A 26,961-nucleotide genomic window follows, 5' to 3' on the forward strand; every position below is an offset into this window, starting at 1 on the left:
ATATTGGACACATAAATGAATAAATGAATGAGTGACTGAGTGAGTGAATGAATGAGTGAATCAGTCATTCAATAAATCAATGTATCACTAAAGCTCATATGTCTTCTTTAATTCTAGGCTCACTAATTTTTGGTTGAATGGAGATTTTCAATATGACTACTAACTTCTAAAATGTTAGCACCAGAATAAATGACAAACTAAAAAAAAAGAGAGAGAAAAAAATGACCCAATGTACTTTGAAAACCAACTGAACAGTGGCAGCAGATACTAACTGATTTGGGATAGAGACTAGAATGATCTTTGGAAATAAGAATGTCAATAATGAGAAATGCCATGTCAGGAACTCATGGCAGACAAAAGGAAGTCTTCAGGCCTGTCAATTTCTCCTAGCAAATTTCTTCTGGAAACGAAGCACCTGAAAAGACATCTTACAGTGGCAGATATCTATTATACACCTAATTTATTACATAGGCTACTAACCACTTGGGGGAAAGAAGTCTTCTTTGCCAATAAAGAAATGACAGAAGTTAAAGGTCTGGACCTGCTTATCTTGTAAAGAGCACATTTGGCCTAACAGGCTTATTTTCAGGACACCAAGGTAAATGTCAGAGTTCCAGCTTACTATGGAAGTGTCTAATGGAGGACCTTGAATCTGGTCTAGAGGAGAAATGACCATCAGGGAGAATGCTTACCTCTTACCTCTCCTCATTCCCATCCATATTTCATATTCCCATTCACATCTCATCTACATTCCCAAATTTCTACTTTACATGCATGCTAACATGCCTCGGTAAACTCCAATAGCCCCTCTTGGCTTGCAAAAGCATTCCAAATGCTCCATCCTGACAATCAAACACCCTTCTCTTATTGCGTTTTGCTTGAACTTCCATCATAGCACTTAGTGCAATGTGTTTAATATCATTATTAATTTTTGAGACTACATTCCCCATCACACTGTGAACTGCGACTGAAAAATAAGGTTACTTTAATCAATAGCTCCTCATGTCAATGGACACAAAATTTGTGAAGAATCTATTGTGTCATTTATTATTGTGTATTTATTAGCACCATTCACCAAATACGTCTAGTTATCAAACCTAGGCACATGGTAGGAAGGCCTTTCCTCTTCTCCTTGTAGTTGGTTGAGGACTGGTAACTAGTTATAGTTAGTCAATGAGGTGTAGGTCAAAGGGATTTGGTTAGACTATATTTTGGCTGATACAAGACGCTCTAGGCTCTCTTTCCCCTGTCTTGGTGACTAGCAATGTTCACAATAGTGACTATTCCATCAGCTTATATCCCAAAGTCATTATGATAAGCAGAGCACCACTCCTGTTGACCAGTGAAATGCATGAGCAACAAACAAAACCTGATTATTTTAAGTCACTCATATTTGAGGTTGTTACTGCAGAACGTCCTAACCTGACTGATACGAGGGCCATGATAAATGTTTTCACACATATTATTTGATGTTCACAATAACCTATAGGTAGAACAGATATGAGCAATGTTTTATAAGTGAGATTTAGAGAAGTAAACAATTAGCCCAGGGTCAAGCAGCTTTATTCATTCCCTCATTCAATACTTATTGAGCACTGCCCTGTGCCGGGCTATATTCTAAGTAGCCAAGGTAGAGCAGTGAACAAAAGGGAAAGGGTTCCTCCTCTCAGAGCTTCCATTCTAATAGAAAGACATAAATTTTTAAAAATCATATATAAATAACAGAAACTCCAGATGGTGATAAGTGATATTCAGAGGATTAAAATCAGGTGATATGACAGAAAAATGGGTAGCTAATTACATGAATCAGAGAAATCCTCTCTGAGCTGATCATTTTTAGGCTGAGATCTGAATGCCAAGAAAGCCAGGTATGCAGAGAGTAAGAGGAAAGGACTTCTACAAAGAAGCAACAGCTCATGCAAAGGTCCTAAGGCAGAACAAGCCTGTTGAATAAAAAAAAACAAAGTCAAAAGTTTGGGTGGCCACCTCCTAATGGACAAGGATGGAAATGGTACAAGATAAAGTCAGAGAGGCAGAAAGGAAAAAAGTCACATAGGGTTTTAAATCAAAATAAGGAGAATTAATTTGATTTTCTGAGAAATGGAAAACAACAAGAGGTCTTTAGAAAGGCCTGTTTTTAAAAGTTTGCCCTCATCACTCTGTGAAGAGAGAGTTACAGTAGAGCAAGCCTGGGGCAGCAGGTCCAGAATGGTAACCACTGAGGAAGTCTGATAGTTTGGTAGTAGAGGATATGGACGGAAATGGATGAAGTGGACGGACTTAGGACAGGGTGTGGAGGGTAGATTCAACAAGTCTGATGTACAGACTGAAAGTGGAGGGACAAGAGAGGGAAAGCAATCAAGTATCACCCATAGCTTTTTGGCTTGAAAAACTAGATAGATGGTGCTTTCATTTGCTGAGATGCCGAAAATTGGAAGAGGAGGAGGTTTACAGAGGTGAAAGGAAATCAAGAGTTCTGTCTCATACATGTTAATATGAAATGCCTATTAAACACCTATGTGTAGATGTCAAGTTGAATATATGATTCAGAAGCTCAGGAGAAAGACTGGAACTGGATAGAAATTTAGGAGTTATTAACATAGAGATGCTGTAATATCATAATACTGAATGGAGGCATCTGAAAAGATGATATGGATGAACAAGAGAAAAGGGTCCAGGGCAGGGGTCTACAGTACTCTAACCTTTAAGATATCAGCAGAGGAAGAAGAATAGCTAGGGACACTGGGCAGGTGTGACCGGTGACGTAAAAGGAAAATCAGAAAATACATTGTCTCAAAAGTGAATAAAATAATGTGCTTAAAAAAGGAAGATGTAGTCAGCTTTGCTAAATGCTGCTGAGAGGTCACAAGAGATAAGAAGATTAGACTGAACAAAATGGAGCTCATGGTTGACCTTGATAAATGTACTCTCTGTCAGAATGGTGCATCTGGAAGACTTAGTGGGAGTGGATGAAGAGGGTGTGTGAGGTAAGTACATGTAAGGAAGGCAGTAACCACTGACGATGCAATTAAGATGTTTGCTATGAACAGAAGCAGAAAAACAGGCAGTAGATAAGAAGAAATCTGGGATCAACGGAAGTTTTTTTTTTTTAAGAAAAATATCTTATCCCCAATTCTATGATCTATGGGGGAAATCCAAAAGCCCTCATTGAGATTTCTGACACTCCTGAGAGGAGGCCGTGGTGACTGTGATTATTGCATGCATGTCTGTATAAATGTACTTTGGGTGGCAGGGAAAGGATCAGAATGGTTACCTCTGAGGTCACGATATCCTATACACACATGTACCATTTCCCTCATTGTCCCTCATGTTAACCTGCATTCATTGGGGTCAGAAGGGGGAGGGTCTCAACCGGTCTTCAAGGTGGCAGATTTTGCTGAAGGTTGGAGGGTCATGAGGAAGACTTGCCCTGCATACTATACAGCAAAACCACCACAACAAAACCCCTCACACTAAATATTCCTCCCCTTAAAAGTCCTTTTAGCCATCCTTTCACTGAGCAGTTTTCGTTGACCCCTGTCCTCCACAGCACCCAGCCTTCTACTCTCTGGCTGGTTCCCCTCTCCTTCCTCTTTTTTTTCTCTCTTTTCTTCTAACTTTTCTATTTTCCCTCAGACAAAATACATGCGCAAACAAAACAAAAAGTTTCCCTGCAGAACTACTTACTCTTTTTTTTTTTGGATGGTGTACCCACTGATACTCACACACTTGCCTTTTACTCCAAACAACATATTTCTCTTTCTAAAAGTAACTCTGGAGCTAGTTCTTAAAATAATACATTTTCCATCTGGTTGCATATATACTGTACAAACTACCAGGCAGAGCACCTATCCTTACTTTCAACAAGCACCAGCTCTTGTCTTCCTCCTTCAGTGAAGAAAATAAGAGCAGAGGTGCTAAGTATTCTGATATAATTTCAACAAGGCCTTTCCACCCAGCAGGGCCTTAATCAGGTCTGAGTTGCAGGATATGGTGCCTCCGTGTTGGGAGACGATCCACTGCCTTTGCCTCATGTTAGGGTTAACATAAGTCAGGACCTGGACAGACCACTGAGAACAGAACAAGACTCATTTGTAACATCACAGATTTTTAGACTGTATCTGTTTACAGGTCCAAAAGAGTTTTGCCCCCTTAAAATGTTTAGATCACAGCATAATGTTTATGAAGTCTCTTTTTTCTCTGGGAATTTTGTAATAATATGTAAAAGACAGGTAAACGATATTTGGCCTACTGCAGGAGTCAGAATCTTGCATCAATCTGAAATCCTTTAGCCAAAGAACAGTAACATAAAAATATACAACAATCAATGGCAAAGGTATTTGGACATACAAACATGCTTCTCAAACTTTTAAAACTTTTTGCACCTCTGAAAAGGCCATTCAAAATAAAATATATTGGGGCTTCCCTGGTGGCACAGTGGTTAAGAATCCACCTGCCAATGCAGGGGACACGGGTTCGAGCCCAGGAAGATCCCATATACCGCGGAGCAACTAAGCCCGTGTGCCACAACTACTCAGCCCACGTGCCACAACTACCGAAGCCCACACACCTAGAACCCATGCTCCGCAACAAAAGAAGCCACTGCAACGAGAAGCCCGCACACTGCAACGAAGAGCAGCCCCTGCTCGCCACAACTAAAAGAAAGCCCGCGTGCAGCAACGAGGGCCCAACGCAGCCAAAAATAAATAAATAAATAAATTTTAAAAAAATTAAAATAAAATAAAATATATTAAGAAAAGAGTGGAATTCCATTGTGAGTGAAAATAATTCAAAATTTTAAAAATAAATAAAAATAAATTAATTAATTTTAAAAGAAATCATTTTTTATATACCAGTCATTAGGACAAAGAGAAAGATGCAAGAGTCAGAGAAATACACAGCATGACTGAAATCTTGTATTCAGGAAGCCCCTTCCTTATAGGTTACAGATTGGGCATTTAAAGACATTTCATCCAAGAGAAGAAAGACTCAGAGTCTTCTACAACCCTTAACCAATTTACTGTTCCTGTCTCTGTGCTCGTGATTTGAATGATAATGGAACACCAAACCAAATGCCCACCAAGCCAGCACTGCTCACACAGAGGCACTGACCACAACCCCTGGAGTTCCAGTTTGGTGCTGACAGCCCGGTGATAAAGGGAAGAAGAGGGACAAAACTGACAATAAGCATATGTCAGTGAAAAGTCTTGACTGGCTCCCACATAACCAATCCGTGCCCACCAGATACTCTTGCTCCTGCTTTAAATTTAACCTCTTGTCTTTCCCAACAAGAACAAAGTACATTTTCTCACATAAAAACACATTTCATCTTGATGGAAGGAAAACAGTTTGATACTTTTCTCATTTTGGAATTGATGTCTCTCTCTAAGTCCTTCAGTGTTACCATAGGCAACTGGGTCTTCAATTTCAAATCATATACCCATGCACGCATGCACACACACAGAGGCAGAAATACTAGGAGTGGAAATAAATTAGGCAGACAAAATTTCTCTTATGATCATTTCATTCCTAAAAAGTTGATGATAAGATAACGCAAGAGAAGAACTAGTTAGTTAAAAATAGTACTTAGTGTACTTAGAGCTAAATGTAATGACACAGATATGGCACAGAGAAGGACTGAATCAGAAAAGCAACATTGCTCCTTAATGCTCACCGGTACAAGAGAAGTCATCCACGCGAATGTATCCTGGGACACAGTCACAGCGATATAACCCAGGCAAGTTGACACACACAGTGTTGGCATGACAGTAATGCATCTTAGCCGCACACTCATCAATATCTGAAGGAGAAAAAAAAAGAAGCAATATCACGGTTAGTCAAATGAATGAACCGGAATGTAATCATCTTACAATGAAATTAGAAAAAGCGAGTGCCCATTGAAGCCAAGAGAAAAAGCAAGATGCGTTAAACACAAAAGCTTAAGTGCAAATTCAGCTGATGCAGAAGATCCCATCTTAAACTGAAAATATTTCTAGAAAGATGCATGGCGGGACACAACAGTGAAGAACCTAAGTATGAAGACTGAATATGTTATTATTAATCTCTAACCAAGAAAGATACTTGATTTAAATGTCCAAAATCAAGGAGTTCTGTGTCCAGGCATTGATACCAATGAATATTTATTAGGTGTCCACTGTACATGGTGTTGCTTTTAGCAGAGAGATCAAGGGAATCCAGCCCCTCTCTGCTTGTTTTTTTTACTGAGACATGCTTTAATCCATCTGTTACAAAACAAAGGTGTAGCCACTTTCTCCCACGTTGTACTGTGAATACAGACTGCAGCTATTGTCTAATGCAAATTAATATCTTTCATCCCTTAACCTGGAGATGCATCCCATGTCAAAGAATAATGGGCTGATTCAACAAAAAAGATCTTTTCTCTTTGGAATGGAGATCAGAGCACCACCTGCTTTCTCATAAAAAGTACATGGTAAGAATTAAGATAACCTACAACCTTAAGTACAGAGTTTAGTCTTTTCTGGAGTTTATGTTTTCAAAAATGGCTTTACAGCAATCTACAGATCCAATGCAATCCCTATCAAACTACCAATGGCATTTTTCACAGAACTAGAACAAAAAATTTCACAATTTGTATGGAAACACAAAAGACCCCGAAGAGCCAAAGCAATCTTGAGAAAGAAAAATGGAGCTGGGGGAATCAGGCTCCCAGACTTCAGACTATACTACAAAGCTACAGTCATCAAGACAGTATGGTACTGGCACAAAAACAGAAATATAGATCAATGGAACAGGATAGAAAGCCCAGAGATAAACCCACACACATATGGTCACCTTATTTTTGATAAAGGAGGCAAGAATATACAATGGAGAAAAGACAACCTCTTCAATAAGTGGTGCTGGGAAAACTGGACAGCTACCTGTAAAAGAATGAAATTAGAACACTCCCTAACACCATACACAAAAATAAACTCAAAATGGATTAAAGACCTAAATGTAAGGCCAGACACTATTAAACTCTTAGAGGAAAACAGAGGCAGAACACTCTATGACATAAATCACAGCAAGATCCTTTTTGACCCACCTCCTAGAGAAATGGAAATGAAACAAAAATAAACAAATGGGACCTAATGAAACTTAAAAGCTTTTGCACAGCAAAGGAAACCATAAACAAGACGAAAAGACAACCCTCAGAATGGGAGAAAATATTTGCAAACGAACCAACCGACAAAGGATTAATCTCCAAAATTTACAAGCAGCTCATGCAGCTCAATATCAAAAAAACAAACAACCCAATCCAAAAATGGGCAGAAGACCTAAATAGACATTTCTCCAAAGAATATATCAGATTGCCAACAAACACATGAAAGGACGCTCAGCATCACTAATCATTAGAGAAATGCAAATCAAAATGACAATGAGGTATCACCTCACACCAGTCAGAGTGGCCATCACCAAAAAATCTACAAACAATAAATGCTGGAGAGGGTGTGGAGAAAAGGGAACCCTCTTGCACTGTTGGTGGGAATGTAAATTGATACAGCCACTATGGAGAACAGTATGGAGGTTCCTTAAAAAACTAAAAATACAACTCCCATACGACCCAGCAATCCCAATACTGGGCATATACCCTGAGAAAACCATAATTCAAAAAGAGACATGTGCCAAAATGTTCATTGCAGCTCTATTTACAATAGCCAGGACATGGAAGCAACCTAAGTGTCCATCAACAGATGAATGGATAAAGAAGATGTGGCACATATATACAATGGAATATTACTCAGCTATAAAAAGAAATTTTGCTTTACAGAAGAGTGGATGTCATGAAAGTCAAGAGGAAAAATGTTTCAAGAAAGGAGTAATGGTCAGTTTTGTCACGTGAGGCTGAGAAAGTTGAATAAGACAGAAGGAGAATTAACCATTGGATGTGGCAAGAAGTTCACTGCTGCCCTTGACCTGATAAGAGTAGTTTGGGGAAAGTGGCTGGCAAAGCCTGACTGGAGTCAATTAAAGAAAGAATGAAAGATGAAGGAGACAGAAAAGAAAGGCAAACTTTTTGAGATATTTTGTCATCAAGAGAAGAAAAACTGAAGTAGTAGCTCTAGGGAGACTCGATGTTGAAAGACAGTCTTGTTTAAAGACTCTCTCGTGATGGAAAAGATCACAGTGAGTTTATACGCCATTGGGAATGATTCAACACTAGTGAAGAAAATTGACGATATAGAAGAGAGAACAGATCTTTGCAGAAGCCAAGTCCTGGGGAGGCAAGGGGAGTTGTGTTCCAGGCCACAGATGGAGCAAGTCATCTTTACAATAAGAATGAAACCAAGAGATAAGGGAAGAGGTGGAGATAAGTTGGCATATTTGGTGGTGGAAAGATGAAGTAGTTCTGCTTTACTTGTTTTTTTATTTCCTCAGTGAAACGAGAAGAAAGAGAACTAGGAGAGGAAGGAGGTATTGGATGTTTAAGGAAAGGGGAAAAGGTATGAAATAATCATTTCGGAAAGAAGGAAAGAGAATTTACTAGAGAGTATACTAGGTGGCTGCAGAGGCATGTGTGATTTGTGGCCATAAATATTAAGTGAGAGCAGTCAGCATGGCCATGTGTGTTTTTCCTGTCCCATCCAGATATCTGGGGTAGCGGCAGGGTACTTGGAAAGTTAGGTGTACCCAGACATGAGTTTTTAAACAAACAGGATGGGTTAAAAGAGATATAAGGGAACTGAGGTTGCAAAAAAAAGAGCTGATGATAATGAGATGCCAAGGAACCTCAGCTATTAAGGACAGAAGTGAGGGCAGTAAGCGGGATGTAGATGGTTGAAATGCACTGCCCAGATCTCTCCTCACAACTGAAGAACTTATTCCCCCAGCTGCCTGAAGTACCGCCTGCTAACGATCTTCAGCTGTTAGCCTTTTAGGAAAACTGTCCTTGACTGAATCAAGCTGCCTTACCCTTAGTTACACTGCCATCCTGAGGACAACCTTCAATGGAGGCTGGTTCTCCTTTACCCCAACTCAAGATAAGTGTAAAGGACTATCCCAGGTTCAGAGAACTCACTGAGATGAGCTAAATCCACCCTCTGCCCAATCCTGTATCCTTCCCTTCCCCCACATATGTTCATCCCTACAGCACTCCCTAACAAACTTCCTACACACCAGTCTCCATCTCAGAGTTTGCTTCCTAGGGAACCCTAACTGCAGCAGGAATCCTGATGGAGGCAAGGAACTATTCCAGTGAGAGTACTGGAGCGTGTGAGCTGGAAAGCTAGGAGATGGAGTTATAGAGTAATGTGCTTGACATTAAGATTTCAAAGGTGATTTAGTTATTGTTGATTACAAGTTTTTTCATATGACTATGTGAGAGTAGAAGAATCAATCATTGTAAGTGAGAGACTAGGACACCAAGAAAAGCCAGGTATAGGAGGGGGTTAGTCAGCATTAGTACTGTTCATCCAGTATTACCAGTTTTCCTCTTCCTGGGCACATAATACAACTGTATTTCCCCATCCTTTTTAAAGCTAAGCATGGCTATATGACAAAGCATGAATCCGAGCAGGGGCATACCACCTCGGGGTGGAAAGACTAAGGGCTAGCATCAGGCTTAACACATTTCCTTCTTCCTTTCTTGGAAAGTATGGGAGCACAGAGATGAAGTCTCTTTCAGCCTGGCTCCCTGAATGAGGAGCAGGTCACCAGACCAGCATGATGGACACGTTTCATGACCTAGAAATATGCTTTTGTTAGTTTAAGCCCCTGAGCCTACTCTGACTAGTACAAAGAATGACTATGAGAAACATCTCAAAGAAGATCATTAAGCTTGATCTTGAAAGATGAACAGAAATTCAGCTTAGAGATTGGAGATGAGGAAACAGAAGGGAAACCACAGGGGCTAAACTTTTTGTCTTTGCAGGGTTAGAAAGGGAGAGGACCATTTAGTCTGTACATTCAAAGAACACTAATTAGCCCTCTACTACACTTTGAGGCAGAGTGATGAACAAAACTCCATCATGGACCTCAGAGCCTGGCAAGACACTGAGCAGAACTTATATGTTCTACCAATAATGTGAGATCATTTCATGGGGATTTGACCTAGTCTGAGAGGTTCAGAGAAGGATTCTCTATGGAAGTGATTGCTCATCCAAGACCTGAAATACAAATGAAACAGGTGAAGGGGAGGGGAACAACATACCAGATAGAGAAGAATAAGAAGAATTCGTTAGAGGAGGGAACTCTGCCTATTTGAAGAGAAACAGGAAAGATGAGCTTGGACCAGACCCTGCTGGGCCCTGGAGGCCACGTAAAGGAGCCTGGGTTTTAATCACGGTGGTGACACAGTCCAATTTCTGTTTTTAAAATATCACTCGGCTGTAGTGAAGAGAATGGATTGGAGCAGGGCAAGCGGAAGGCTAAATCACACTGGTATTTTACTCACAGATGCGGCCACACTGAACTCATTCTGTACTGCTAGGATGCCCAGCCATCTTTTAAGATGAGAAAATAGTCAGGACTCGCCTCAGAGGCAATTCAATCTTCCGCCCATGGGCCACAGCTGCCAACCAGGCTGCTGCTGGCAATGACTGTTTCTCTGTCATGGACCCTTGTCAGCTCCTCCCAGAGAGAAACTCCTGGCTCATTTCCCTCAGGCCACTGCATAACTGCTGAGAGGCGACTGCCTCATCTAGATTTGAAGGAGTTACTTGGCCATAACAAGTTTATTTTGATTCAAACAGCCAAGCTATCTCCTTGTTTCATAGGATGCCAAGGCCCTGAGTAAAAATATTTTCAAAAATCAGAAAGGGGATGTTAGGAAACCCCAGAGAGAACTTCTCACACAGGTTTATCCGACCCTTGCTCTCTGCGATCCACCTAGGACCCCATGGCCACAAATCCCTGCCACTCTGCTGATGCGTCTTTGAGTTGGTTTTGTTTTCAATTCATACCATTGGTAATTCCAGCCCTTGCATATCTAATAATGCTCCGGTACCAGTCCAGAAAGAGGAAGAATCAAAGTAAGGCAGAAAAGTTGACAAATGTACCAGAAAATTAAACTATCACAATCTTATCTTTGTTGCTTAACTTCTATCACACAAACAGCAGATATAAAAATCACTTCCTGGTAAAAATGATGGTAGGGAGAGAAAAAGTGTTTAGAGTCATCGGTTAGGTCCCTTGAGACAAGAGGATGGAAGAAAGTAAGGAACTGACAATTCCCCTGGTTTCAGGATGGGGACTGGGGATGGAGGGGAGACACATCTGCCTAAGAAAGATTGCCTCTCCGTCCTCAGGGAAAGGCACAACCCTGGAGACAGTTCCAAGAGGATTCAAGAGTGCTTCACAAGCAAGTCTGGTTATGCAGAGAATCAAAACAGAATTAACATCTTCAGAGAGCTGGGATACCCTGAGAAAATCTTAATAGCAAACAACTGAGATTTTTCAAAACGAGCCTAGGACAAATGCTTTTTGTGCACAGACAAAAGATCCTGAAAGAACTCCTAGAGCTAATCAATGAATTTGGTAAAGTAGCAGGATACAAAATTAATGCACAGAAATCTCTTGCATTTCTATACACTAATGACGAAAAATCTGAAAGTGAAATTAAGAAAACACTCCCGTTTACCATTGCAACAAAAAGAATAAAATATCTAGGAATAAACCTACCTAAGAAGACAAAGGACCTGTATGCAGAAAATTATAAGACACTGATGAAAGAAATTAAAGATGATACAAATAGATGGAGAGATATATACCATGTTCTTGGATTGGAAGAATCAACATTGTGAAAATGACTCGACTACCCAAAGCAATCTACAGATTCAATGCAATCCCTATCAAACTACCACTGGCATTTTTCACAGAACTAGAACAAAAAATTTCACAATTTGTATGGAAACACAAAAGACCCCGAATAGCCAAAGCAATCTTGAGAAAGAAAAATGGAGCTGGGGGAATCAGGCTCCCTGACTTCAGACTATACTACAAAGCTACAGTAATCAAGACAGTTTGGTACTGGCACAAAAACAGAAATATAGATCAATGGAACAGGATAGAAAGCCCAGAGATAAACCCACACACATATGGTCACCTTATCTTTGATAAAGGAGGCAAGCATATACAGTGGAGAAAAGACAGCCTCTTCAATAAGTGGTGCTGGGAAAACTGGACAGATACATGTAAAAGTATGAAATTAGAACACTCCCTGACACCATGCACAAAAATAAACTCAAAATGGATTAAAGACCTAAGTGTAAGGGCAGACACTATCAAACTCTTAGAGGAAAACATAGGCAGAACACTCTATGACATACATCACAGCAAGATTCTTTTTGACCCAGCTCCTAGAGAAATGGAAATAAGAACACAGATAAACAAATGGGACCTAATAAAACTTAAAAGCTTTTTCACAGCAAAGGAAACCATAAACAAGACCAAAAGACAACCCTCAGAATGGGAGAAAATATTTGCAAATGAAGCAACTGACAAAGGATTAATCTCCAAGATTTACAAGCAGCTCATGCAGCTCAATAACAAAAAAACGAACAACCCAATCCAAAAATGGGCAGAAGACCTAAATAGACATTTCTCCAAAGAAGATATACAGATTGCCAACAAACACATGAAAGAATGCTCAACATCATTAATCATTAGAGAAATGCAAATCAAAACTACAATGAGGTATCACCTCACACCGGTCAGAATGGCCATCATCAAAAAATCTAGAAACAATAAATGCTGGAGAGGGTGTGGAGGAAAGGGAGCACTCTTGCACTGTTGGTGGGAATGTAAATTGATATAGCCACTATGGAGAACAGTAAGGAGGTTCCTTAAAAAACTACAAATAGAACTACCATACGACCCAGCAATCCCACTACTGGGCATATACCCTGAGAAAACCATAGTTCAAAAAGAGTCATGTACCAAAATGTTCATTGCAGCTCTATTTACAATAGCCAGGACATGGAAGCAACCTAAATGTCCATCGACAGATGAATGGATAAAGAAGATGTGGCACATATATACAATGGAATATTACTCAGCCATAAAAAGAAATGAAATGGAGGTATTTGTAATGAGGTGGATGGAGTTAGAGTCTTGTCATACAGAGTGAAGTAAGTCAGAAAGAGAAAAACAAATACAGTATGCTAACACATATATATGGAATCTAAGGAAAAAAAAAAAAAAGGCCATGAAGAACCTAGTGGCAAGACGGGAAAAAAGACACAGACCTACTAGAGAATGGACTTGAGGATATGGGGAGGGGGTGGGGTGAGATGTGACAGGGTGAGAGAGTGGCATGGACATACATACACTACCAAATGTAAAATGGATAGCTAGTGGGAAGCAGCCACATAGCACAGGGAGATCAGCTCAGTGCTTTGTGACCACTTAGAGGGGTGGGATTGGGAGAGTGGGAGGGAGGGAGATGCAAGAGGGAAGAGATATGGGAACATATGTATATGTATAACTGATTCACTTTGTTATAAAGCAGAAACTAACACACCATTGTAAAGCAATTATACTTCAATAAAGATGTTTAAAAAAAAAAAAAAGATCCTAAAATGTTATGAATAGTTACAAAAAAAAAAAAGAAAAAGAAACAAACAGAACTCCCCAGTTAAAGAATGAACTGATGCTCAGAAAGAGAAACTGAGTGAGCCCAAAGCAATGAGGGTTTTTTTCTTTTTTTTTAATATATAAATTTATTTATTTATTTATTTATTTATTTATTTTTGGCTGCGTTGTGTCTTCATTGCTGCGCGTGGGCTTTCTCTAGTCGCAGCGAGCGGGGGCTACTCTTCGATGCGGTGTGCGGGCTTCTCATTGCAGTGCCTTCTCTTTGTTGCAGAGCATGGGCTCTAGGCACGCGGGCTTCAGTAGTTGTGAGATGCAGGCTCAGTAGTTGTGGCTCGCGGGCTCTAGAGTGCAGGCTCACTAGTTGCGGCGCACGGTCTTAGTTGCTCCACGGCAGGCATGTGGGATCTTTCCGGACCAGGGCTCGAACCCGTGTCCCCTGCACTGTCAGGTGATTCTTAACCACTGCACCACCAGGGAAGTCCTACAATGAGGTTTTTAAATATAAGTCTGAAAAGCCATCTGACTTTTGCCCTGGTGGTGATGGTGCTTTGCCTAAAGCAGATCCCTCTCTCAAGCAATGGTCCTTTCCAGTCTGATATTTACCCAAAAGCCAGAAGGCAAGAAGAGGCAATGTCTGAGACTGAACTTCAAAGGAGAAGTTGAACACAGTCCAGGCCAGGCTCAATCTAAAGGTTTGGATCAGTCTAGCAAGAATTTCTAAGAACCACAGTTAAGCTGACTACCAAAAGGATGAATGGATAAACATTTTAAAACACATCATTAAGCACAGTATGATACCAAAATGAATAAGAGGCTAACAGTTGCTAACCTCAAAAGGTAAAACTAGGAACAGCCCCTAGCACCTGGTTAATACCCAGTAGCTGTCATTTCGACATATGAGACACTATGCTAGGTACCCCACAGGTAGCATCTCGTCACCCCATTTATTCCACTTGACTACTTACTATAGGAGATAGATACCCCCATGTCAAGATGAGGAAACCGAGGCTCAGAGATTATTAGATCACTTGTCCAAGGCATAAAGTCAGTAAGCCTAAGACCCTGGGTTTGAATCCACAGTCTCCCTTCAAAGTTGGCATTGTTTTCACTGGGCCAGTTGTAGCCCTCCGTAACTTTTCGATCCTGTGACTATGTTACACATGGCTGATGCTATCACAAAGTGTATGGAAACAGGCAGATCTCCAAATACTATGTCCATGTGCAATACTGTTCATGACATTTGTTTTGTATTACACTCTCTGTTAAAATAGTAAAGCTGTACTGTGCATCACCGCTTCTGTGGCTCTTTTATATTAAATCCTCACACTTTCAAACTTTAGACTCCAGAGATCCAGGACCCCAAAACAGGTGATAGCATTCTGCTCTGAGCTGGAACCCTTGATACAACCTTAACTCAGGATGCTTAAGACTACTGAAGGCCCCCTATAGGATTAGAAACTAGTGACAAAGGGGTCTGGGTCTTTTATTAAATATTGTTAGAGAAACATCTATAAACCCCACTGCAGTATATATCAGCTGGAGTATAATGGGGCTCAAATTGTGATTCCTTCTTAGAGATTGCTTGTCACCTTTGAAATATCAGTGCTTGTCCTCTGTTGGTCTTCTGGGGTAATAAAAATACATAATTTATGTCCCTTCCCAGGAAAATAAAGTAGTTTGTTTTCATTTTAAGAAGGTATACCTATGGACTTTCAAATGAAATCTGATGTGGCATAATGATTCTTCACATATCACCAGCCTCCACCTGCCTAAGACTGTTCAGAACAAACAGAGCTGAATTTGGCATCGTCATCATTAAATTAGAGCGTAGACCTTGGGTAGCAAAGATAGAAGCAAATGCAAAGAATTCTCTAAATAAAACAGTGTGATCTACTCAGACTTGTTACATAAGAATTTCCTAGAAAAAGGCAGCCCAGAGAGGGTTGGATGCAGAGGTTGGGGCGAGGGGGAGTAGGGGGAGAAGTTATGCCCCACTCCCTGTGCACATTTAAAAAAGAAACAGAGTGAAGAAAGAAAATCAATATTTATTGAGACTGTGCTCTGTGCCTAGAACTGTGTGCATCTCATTTCATTATCCCCAACCATCCAATGGACTGCCATCAGAAACGACATGGAGAGCACCTACAATTTCACCCCAAGTTTCTGTGACTTCAAGAGCACACTTCTTCCACTCTGTTGGACACGAGCACTAGATTGACAGTCAAGAGTCAAGCTCTATTCTTGCTCTTTCTATTAGGTAACCCTAGCACTGGGCACTTCTCTAGACATCGGTTTTCCCATTTATAAAATGGTGAGTTGGACCAGAGAGCATCTAAAGACTTCCCTGGTTCTAAAGTTCTTGACACATTCAGGTGTTTCTGTCCTCACAATTCATCATAAACCCTGCCTCTGAAGCATTATATTCTGGGCCACCCCCTTTCATCCTGTTTCAATGAGCTTGAAGATGTTCTAGATGTCTTTTCCAAGACACAAGTCCTGGAAAATACTACTAAGATGACCTGAACCTTCACACTGTTCCTTGATACCTGTTTCAACTGAGTTGGCATCTCCCCAGAAAATGAAGAACAGCCAGGACTAGCAACAGACATTCAAACAAAAGCACAGCCTGGGACAAGTCCTCCAGGGACTAGTAAGATAACTTGCAGAGCAATTCTACCTGACTTTAATCTCCTGACTTTTCAGAAATCATGAGTTATAAAAACACGGTGGCACTGGGATTGATATTAGAACTGTCAATACACTCCCAACTGTGTCACACTGGATATTTTGTAAGGTGAGGGCCTCTATGGTCTCTGATTTGAACTTATAAAAATCCAGTGAAGCAGACAAGGTATGAATTATTATGACCTTTTTCAGATGAGAAAATAAAGACCTAGAGAAGAATTCTGACTTGCCCAAAGGTACACAGATAATCAGTGAGCTGGTAACAGAATCAAGGTCTTCTAACTCTGGAGTTTGTGCTTTATCCAATGTTCCGTGCTTCTCTATAATTATTGTTTTCTTCCTAAAGCAAGGGGAGAGAAATTAAATGCCTACGGAATCTAGAAATATAAACCAAATGCCAACAGAAGCCAGGTAGAAGATATGCGTGCAAAATATGCCCCGTCCCCAAAATAAATAAGGTATATATTATTTTTCCTAAAATATAAATCAATCCCTCCCTCCCTACCTTTCTCTCCCTTCCCTCCCTCACTCTATCAATCTCTCTCAATCGTTTTTATTTCTCTACTCCCAAGAACAAAGAAATGGTTCTCTCTTACAAGGTAAAAAACACTGTGCAAGGCGAATGATACATGGAAAATGACACTAAACCTCAGTGGCGGAAAGACAGTGGAAGAATTTGAACTGTTATCTTCACTTTACAGATGAAAAACTAGGGCCATAGGAATGGACAGTTAATTGTCTAAGGTCCCATAGCCCGGAGGTGTACCTGGACTGCCAGGATGTGAATTCAGGCAGCTTGGTTCCAGAGTTTGTACTCATCGCTCTGTAGTATTGCCTCCCAGGGACTGTGGGCTAGATCGCTGATCTTTCTAGAGAACTTACATACCCTAGTATTAATTTAACTTTTTAAAATAGTGGCACCATTTTTTTTTTCAAATATTTTGAACCAAGCAAAACACATCTGCCTATCAGATTCAACCCGCAAATGTCTGTGCCTTGAAGCATGTTATCACAAGGAGCTTGGGGGGGCACGGGGGGTGTAAGAGAGAGGGGTGGGAAGAGAGAGAGCGAGAGAGAGGAAGGAGGAGGATGGAAGGGAGGATGGAAATGGGCAAGGAAGGAAGGAGGAGGAGAAGGGAGGGAGGGAGGGAGGGGAAGGGAGAGAACATGACAGGAAGTAAAGAGAAAATAGGAAGGCAAAGAAAAGAGAAAGTAAGACAAGAAAAGAGAAGAGAAGAGAAAAATAAGACAATCTAGGGAGCTTCCTATATAACGTCTATGGACTGAATTGTGTTCCTCCAGCAAATTATGTTTATACACTAACCTCCAATGTGATGGCATTTGGAGATGGGGCGCTTGTGGGGTAATTAGGATTAGATAAGGTCATGAGAGTGGTGCCCTCCTGATGAGATCAGTGCCCTTTTAAGAAGAGACACGAAAGAGTATACTCTCTCTCTGCCACGTGAGGACACAGGGAGAAAGCAGCAATCTGCAAGTCAGGAAGAGAGCCCTCACCAGAACCCAACCCTGCTGGCACCCTAATCTCAGACTTCCAGCCTCCAGAACTGTGAGTAAATTTCCGTTGTTTAAGCCATCCAGTCGATGGCACTTTGTTATGACAGCTCCAACTGACTAATACAATAACCCTTTAAATTTCTCTGTTGCCTGGTGAGATGAATTTTTACATCATATTCTAAGATATGTGTCAAACAAACATGTCATCTGCCAGATCAAATATTTGCAGATTAAAAATTCAAATAACCTTTTGGTCATCCCATGCATAGTAAAGAAGTCTTCTCAAACAAGGTTAAATACATCATAAGGTAGAAGTTAGATTATTGGATTTTCTGACATTTTAAAAGTATTTCCCATATATAGCTATGTCAGATATTTGCAAATTCATGCTAAGATGTCTTTTTCCCCCTGCTGGGCTCAATTTCAGAATTAAATACTGTCATAAAGTAACATCTCTTTGTGCCACTGAGAATCACAGCACACCAATTTTTAGCTGACATCGGAAGAGCACTGTAAGATACCTCTCTATGATTTTTTTTTTTTCCTCCCAGGCTGGTATTTCTGACCTTGGAGAGTATCCACAAACTGATGCTGAGCGTCTGCAAGGAAAGAAGCACATTGAGTGAAAGGTGACTCATTCAGCTTTAGCTGTAGGCTGTGCTCCAACCTACGTGAATCTATTAATATCTGAACCCTACTTCAGCCAACGGTACCAACAAAACCAGTGAGCGCTTCCAGAAAGATTCAAGATTTCCTCCTGAGTTATGAGTCAGTTGGAAATGTGGAAGCTATGATGGTCTCCTGCCTTCCCTACCCCTGGGAAAGGAAATTCAAGAGCTATTAAGAGACTGCTGAATTCTAGAGGCAGTAACGATTCCAAAGGTCAGTGAGACGTGGTCCTTGTATTCTGGCTTTTATACTAAGTGAAAAAAGCCAGATCATACAGAACCAATCCTAATCCAGTAAAGAGGCAGTCACCTGAACATGAACAAAATTCTACCGGAAAAAGAAGTGGCTAATTCCATCAAAAACTACTGAGGAAGGTTTCACCCAAAAGATGTTTGTTGTGAGTCTTGAGAAGGCAAGAAGAAGCCTTCATAAAATGTTGATGGCCTTCCCTTATCACTTTGATTGGGCAGCAATTCTTCTTTTTCCCCCAGCTTTATTAAGACATAATTGACATATAACATTGCAGAAGCTTAAGGTATACAATGTGTAAATTTGATACACTTATTGTTGCAAAATGATCACCACCATTGCCTTAGCTGACAGCTCCATCAGGTCACATAATTACCATTTCTTTTTGGTGGCGAGAAGACTTAAGACCTACTTTCTTAGCAACTTTCAAATACATAATGCATTATTGTTCATTATAATCACCATGCTGTACATTAGATCCCAAGAACGTACTCATAACCAAGAAGTTTGTACTCTTTGACCATCAAAAGATGAGTGAAAAAAGATGTGAGATACACAAGACACACACACACACACACACACACACAATGGAATATCATTTAGCCATAGGAAGGAAGTCCTACCATTTGCAACAACATGGATGAACCTTGGGAGTATTATGCTAAGTGAAATAAGCACTTCTCTCTCAGACAGAGAAAGACAAATACCGTAAGATCCCACTTATATGTGGGATCTAAAAAAGCCAAACTCATAGAAATTACTAAACTGGTGATTACCAGGGGCTGGGAGTTGGGAAAAATGGAGAGATGTTGGGCAGCTATTCTTTTGCTTTACAAAGATACACAAAAGTTAGCCAAGAGTGAATGAGATGGGAGACTGCAGTACCACCAGCCAAGCATCGACATCCTCTTTATCTCTGGTTGTACTATTCTTTCTATAGGTAGCATTTATGGATCACTGCTTTGTGCCACAGTTATAAAGCACTTGGCGTGTATTAACCCATTTCATCCTCACAAGTACCATATAGATAGGTATATATTAATATTTTTATTTTATTTTCTGGAGGCACAAAAGTTTAAACAGCTGGAAGGTGACCTCAGAGAATTTGAACCTTGGCATCTACTCTATTCTGCCTCTCTACAAAGCCACCTTAGCTTCCCCTTCCTCATATCCACTTTCCTCGGTTAATTAAATAGCAATTTCCTGTAGCCACTATTTGTCAAATTATTTATTCACCACTTTTCCCATGCAGTCAAAATAAAGTGCACAGAGGTTTCAGTCTTTTAAAAATAAATGATTTGGTGCCAGAGGTTTATATCTGATTCACTACAGCATCAAATTAACCAGTGATTAAATACCAGGCTCTGAATTACACAAACAGGTGCCTGTGGACCTATGGGCAGTTCGTTAATGAACACAAACGGGTTTCAATAAAACCAGTCCTTGTCTTCCAGCACCTGTATGAAGAATGATGATCAGCTGAATGTCCTCAGGAAGGACAGCTACTTCTCTGTGCCTTTCCCCATATGAAGAGATTCCTTAGATGAAACAATCTTCTTGAGTTGAAATCAACATTATTCCCAATTCCAAATTTTTACACATCTGACTGAATCCATCTTATCTAATATGAAAGCCAAAACCATAAAGCATTTAAAGTGGTCCTTAAAATTCACCAAGTCCAGACTCCTATGAAAAGTGATTGTTGAAAAAATTTAAAAATAAATGGATGAAGAGAAATGAGAAAGAAACCCACAGAATAATGACTCATAACCCACTTTCCTCTAAAAACACAATTCAAAAGTACAATGGACAACACCATTCAAAAGGAGGAAAATGGAATAGAATCAGGTTTTCATACAATCCACTGGTCTTGAACTACTTTTAAATGGAAGAACCATTTAAAAAATAATAATAGTTAACGTTTGTGTAGCATTTACCAAGTACCAGGTACTGGCCTACATTTATTAACTAATTTAATTCTCATAATAACCCTTTGAAGTAGGTTTTTCATAATTTCAAGTCTATAGACGAGGAAATTGAGGCATGGGAGACTAAGCAACTTGCCCAAGGTCACCCAACAAGAAGGGGGCAGAGCTAGAACTCGAGTCCAGGCAGACCTGGCTCCCAAGGTAGTACTTTAATCTTCACACCCTCACTCTCAACTGGGTTCTTGGGGGAGTGAAAAAATCTTAGCTATTTGTAAAAGTTTGTGATTCTCCAAAGGGCCACAGCACAGGAGCAGATATATAGTATATCTCTGGTATTAAATTTTCATGAGAAAACGATAAGGAAAAAAATGTCAAAAAGACACCTTAGGGGGCTGACAATGAAAAAAACATTTAAGACACATTGCTCTATACTGAAGTAATTCCATTTGGAATAACATATAACTGGGAAGCTCAATATAAAAAACAGAATTAAACCCTACATCAAATTTAAAAGCTTCTATACGGCAAAGGAGACCATCGACAAAATGAAAAGGCCACCTACTGAACGGGAGAAAATATTTGCAAATAATATATCTGATAAGGGCTTAATATGCAAAATATACAAGAACTCATACAATTCAATAGAGAAAAGTCAAACAATCTGATTAAAAAACAGAAGACCTGAATAGACATTTTTCCAAAGAAGACGTATAAATGGCCAAGAGTCCCATGAAAGGTACTCAACATCCCTAATCATCAGGGAAACACAAATTAAAACCACACTGAGCTATCACCTCACACCTGTCAGAATGGCTTTCATCAAAACACAAGAAAAAACAAGTGTTGGTGAGGATGTGGAGAAAAGGAAACCCTTGTGCACTGTTGTTTAGAATGTAAATTGGTGCAGCCACTGTGGAAAACAGTATGGAGGTTCCTTTAAAAATTACAAATAGAACTACCACATGATCCAGCAATTCCACATCTGGGTATTTATCCAAAGGAAATAAAATCACCATCTCAAAAAGGTATACACACCCCTATGTTTACTGAAGCATTATTTACAATAGCCAAGACATGGAAACAAGTGTCCACCAATGGATAAAAGGATAAAGAAAATGTGATATATATAGATTTAGATATAGATGTAGATATAGATATATACATACATACACACACACACACGATGGAATATTATTCAGCCATAAAAAAAGTAGAAAACCTTGTCATATGTGACAACAGGGATGGGGGACCTCGAGGGCATTATGCTAAGTGCAGTGAGACAGAGAAAGAAAATACCATATGATCTCATTTACATGTGGAATTTACATGTGAGAAAAAAAAAAATCCGAACTCATAGAACAGATTGATGGTTGCCAGTGGTGAGGGGGCGGACAAAATGGGTGAAAGGGGTCAAACTTCTGGTCGTAAGACAGGTAAGTCATGGAGATGGAACGCACAACATGGTTAGTATAGCTAACAACACTGTATCGTTAAAAAGAAAAGATTTAAGCAGAGCTGCTAAGGTAAAGAAGAGGATCAGGCATATGGTTGGGATGAAGGAAAAAAAGAACCACCCACCTTTTAGCTGTGGCGAATAACACTGCAATGAACACTGGTGTACAAATATATGCTCAAGCACCTGCTTTCAACACCTCTGGGTATAGATCTAGGACTGGGATTGTGGGGCTATCTGGTAATTCTATGCTTGGATTTTGAAGAACCACTGAACTGTTTTACTGCCCCAAATTGTTATGGCTGCACCAAGATGAGGGGTTTGCAGGGGCTGGGAGGCGGGAAGGATGAGAAGTCACGGCTTAGTGGTTACAGGGTTTCTGTTGGGTGATGAGTAAGTTTCATAAATAGATAGTGGTGATGGTTGCACAACACTGTGAATGCAATTAATGCCATGGAATTGTACACCTAAAAATGGCTAAAATGTCAAATGTTAGGTCAAATGAAATGTTAAATAAAATTTAACACACAATTTGTAAAATGATGTACTATGTCAAGCACCATTGGTTTGAACACTTTACATCAGTGAATTGTATGGTATGGGAATTATACCTCAATAAAGCTGTTTGAAAAGGGGGCAAGGGGGACAATCCCAAACCTGTATTTCTCCTTTCTCAGGGGGACAAAATGAGGTAAGCCCCTGAGCAGCTGAATGTCACAGAGCTAGAAAGAAAAATATGTGGCCCATCTCAGTTCAAAACCCAGCTTCGCTACCAATGAGTGTTATTCTGGGCAAGTTACGGAATATCTCTGAACTGGGTTTCCACGTCTGAGGAGCACAGTATCCTCACGCAGAGTCAAAGAGACAGCGTGCATGACACACATGTGCACCTGGACAGTGTCTTGGGCCTCCACAATGTCTTTGGCTGCCTCTTCTCACTTTTCGGCTTCAAAGGCAGCCATTCTTTTTTTTTTTTTTTTTTTTTAACATCTTTATTGGAGTATAATTGCTTTACAATGGTGTGTTAGTTTCTGCTTTATAACAAAGTGAATCAGTTATACATATACATATGTTCCCATATTTCTTCCCTCTTGTGTCTCCCTCCCTCCCACCCTCCCTATCCCACCCCTCTAGGTGGTCTCAAAGCACCGAGCTGATCTCCCTGTGCTATGTGGCTGCTTCCCACTAGCTATCTATTTTACGTTTGGTAGTGTATATATGTCCATGCCACTCTCTCACTTTGTCACAGCTTACCCTTCCCCCTCCCTATATCCTCAAGTCCATTCTCTAGTAGGTCTGTGTCTTTATTCCCGTCTTAACCACTAGGTTCTTCATGACCTTTTTTTTTTTTTTCTTAGATTCCATATATATGTGTTAGCATACTGTATTTGTTTTTCTCTTTCTGACTTACTTCACTCTGTATGACAGACTCTAGGTCCATCCACCTCACTACAAATAGCTCAATTTCGTTTCTTTTTATGGCTGAGTAATATTCCATTGTATATATGTGCCACCTCTTCTTTATCCATTCATCCGATGATGGACACTTAGGTTGCTTCCATGTCCTGGCTATTGTAAATAGAGCTGCAATGAACATTTTGGTACATGACTCTTTTTGAATTATGGTTTTCTCAGGGTATATGCCCAGTAGTGGGATTGCTGCCAGGCTGCCAGGCCTGGCTCTCCTCTCTAGCCGGCCTTGGGGGACCCAAGCCAAAGGGAGCAGGCTTCTCGAGTTAGCGTCCTCTGCCCGTCAGTGACTCTTCCATGGAGCCAGTCAACGCCCCTTGACTTGTTCCTTCAAAGATGAGAAGAGGCAGTTGCTCTCCTCCTCCTTGCCCCGCGGCTCCCCATTTCCCCATCCCCATCGGTGACAGCAGGGCTGCCATCCACTGCTCAGGCTAACTCACTTTCCTTTTCCTCCTGAGGGCAGCTGCCATTCCTGGGACTACCTGATGGCACGGCCAGTTGATCTGTTGAGGGTGTGTGCGTGCGTGTGTGTGTTCTGTAATGTCTTTGTCCAATAAAGTGTGAAAAATTAAATGCCTAAGTTTAAAAACTCAGAATTTATGCCTTTTGAGTTGAAACCTCATTTGAGGGCAGCAGATTCTTAATTTAAAAAAAGGCTGGGGTTCCCTGGTGGCGCAGTGGTTGAGAATCTGCCTGCCAATGCAGGGGACACGGGTTCGAGCCCTGGTCTGGGAAGATCCCACATGCCGCGGAGCAACTAGGCCCGTGAGCCACAACTACTGAGCCTGCGCGTCTGGAGCCTGTGCTCCGCAACAAGAGAGGCCGCGACAGTGAGAGGCCCGCGCACCGCGATGAAGAGTGGCCCCTGCTTGCCGCAACTAGAGGAAGCTCTCGCACAGAAACGAAGACCCAACACAGCCAAAAATAAATAAATAAATAATTAAAAAAAAAAAAAAAGGCTGCTAACAAAGATGAATTGGTCTTCCTACCTTAGGAAAATGAACTTAATCTTAGAAAAATAAAATTTAAATACCAATAATAATAACAATGGCATTTCGGTGAGGTTAAAAAAAATGCTGAGATCCCTCCTTTTAGATATACATTGAGGTCTAATTCAAAGATATGCCTGAGAGTGGCAAATAAATTTTAGAATTTTAAAATATACCCCCCCTCCACAGAATAAAGAGAGAAAAGGAGGCAGAGAAAGCGGGGTGGTGTGGAGATGGAATTGGGAGGCATTGATTATCAAATGCTCATCTAAAAACATTTACTGGGGAGAAAAGCTGGAGGAAGAAAAGAGGGCCAGAGCTCAGTCAATGACAGACCCCTCCTCTTCGGGGTCTTATACACCTCAGCCCGTGGAGCACCTAATTCAAGGTAAAGATGCTTTTACCAAGTGGTACAACCAGGTCTCTCTTAAAAAGCCACACTAAAAATTACTATTGATCTTTCCAAGGATTGCAGCACTATTTCGGGTTGGGGGGACGGGGTGGGGCGGGTGTTTTCTCTGCAGGTTCCTGAGGGTGAAAGTGCTTACCTGGGCCCAAGCCTGGCCCTGGGATGCTCGCTCTGCCTTCAGGAGCACAACGGGCCAGGAACTCTGATGGCTGTCGTGGTGACAGAGGTGAGGCCAGCTTGGCCAGGGCGTCCACAGTGAATAAGGGGAGACCGAGGCATAAACAAAGAAGGACACTGAGGTTGAAGCCACTTTGGAGGGAATATGCGTGGAACAGCCGCAAGGAGGTAATGAGCAAGTCTATCCAGCAAAAGGCGTGACGGGAACCATCATACAGGAGATGTTCACACAATTGATAAGGGAGAAGGTAAGAAATGGGAAAGACAGGAATCCCTGCAAGAAGGATTACCAGAGGAAAGGCCCAGGGCGTGAAGGAGACACATCTGTGAACATGACTTCACAGAACTGAAAGGTCGTGAAGGAACCAGACAGAACTAAGGAAAGTGGGAGGAAGGTGAGCGTAGGTCAAAGCCAGGCCTTGAACGTCACGCTCAGGGGCCTCCACTTCAGTTCTGAGTTAAAAGGTTTATATGGACCACATGGAAACACAAGCTGCTTGAGGATAGCAATTTTTTGAACACGAGGAGTTGACAAATATTTTTGTTTCATTCTTAAAGAAAATATTAATGAGGTGTATACACCTATTGAGTGCAGTGATTTTTGACTACTTAGTTCATTGTTGTAGATCTGTAAATGAATGAATCAATAGAATTATTAAAGTGTTTTAATCTAGAGAATAACACGATCACTGATGCATTTTTAAAAGATCGTTCTGGAAATGCACGGAGGGTGGATCTGGCAGGAGAGTGCTGGTGACCACGTTAAGAACAGCACCAGTAGAATGAGGGTAGAAGTCTGGCTGCAGTGGGTGGATAAGTGGAGAGAGAGTGTGCACGAGCTTGCAGCTGAAAGATTATACCCAGGGACAGGAGTTGATGAATTTAGGGACAGAGCAATGAAGTGATGGCAAGGTCAAGAGCTTAATGAAGTGGTGTGGGAGCGAAGGCGACTGTGCTCCCAAAGATAAAAATCTTCAAGGCAAGTCTTTTGCCAAGAATGAGGGCACAGCTCAGCGTGGAGATGAAGCCTGAGCAGCCAGGTACCAAAGGCCTCCGTGAGTGAGGGGGAGTGGCCAGGAGATGTGTCACTGACGGCAGCTAGAAGGGACAGCAGGTGTCAAGAGCAGATGGCTGAGACTTCAAAATAGAAAAGGTTTTGTTATGAGGAAGAAAGAAATTACTCTAGATGCAGCAAAGCTATCTTTGGAGAAGCCAGTGTCACCTCTGGCCTCCAAGGTACATGAGGTTCTGAAGAAAATGCAGAGAGCCGCAGGAGAGCTGTATTCTGAGAAGAATTCAAGGAGGCTGAGAGATGGAGGGACATTATTCTGCAGAGAGTTTGAGGACGTGGGGGCATTTGTTTACAAGGCAACAAGGGCTCCAGAGAACACAGTGCAATGGGAGGAAAAAGACCAGACAGAAAGAAGAATCAGCTCAAAGGACACACAAAATAGGACTGGAAGTAGGGTCTAGAGGACAAGCGATCGGAAGACCTGGCAGTTCATGCAGTGAGTAAAGATGCTGGAGATGGGCAGCGGCGTGGCTCTAGCAAGCCCGGGGGACGATCTTAGGCAACGTCAAAAGCCTGATGACGTTGCTCAGTCGAAAAGTTCATCCTTTGCTGGGGACCAGATTGAATGCCAGAGAGTTCTTTGGGGCCAAGGAAGAGGCAGAACTAGTGGAGACTGCATCATGATGGCTAAAGAAACCCCCAAGAGGATTCTGCCCAAGTGGTAAAAGATGGCATTTGTGGGTTACAAGGATAACCACCACGGTTTGTCATCTGGGGTCTTGAGCTGGGGCTCTGCCTACAGTGGTGTGATGCTGGTGCTGCTGCTTTGAACGGGCTCATGAGAGATGACTGTG

General features: G+C 41.1%; 1 protein-coding gene across 2 annotated transcripts in view; it reads right to left on the reverse strand.

Annotated features, from left to right (window-relative positions):
• The window catches only part of NELL1 (neural EGFL like 1), an 858,172-nt gene that overhangs the window by 447,984 nt on the left and 383,227 nt on the right, over positions 1-26,961 (reverse strand). For both annotated transcript variants that reach the window (XM_057553940.1, XM_057553939.1), the window contains exon 13: positions 5,675-5,800. In XM_057553940.1, coding sequence (XP_057409923.1) covers positions 5,675-5,800 — 126 coding nt within the window. The remainder of the gene's footprint in view (positions 1-5,674; positions 5,801-26,961) is intronic.

The sequence above is a fragment of the Balaenoptera acutorostrata genome, chromosome 9, assembly GCF_949987535.1.
Source record: "Balaenoptera acutorostrata chromosome 9, mBalAcu1.1, whole genome shotgun sequence".
Lineage (NCBI taxonomy): Eukaryota > Metazoa > Chordata > Mammalia > Artiodactyla > Balaenopteridae > Balaenoptera > Balaenoptera acutorostrata.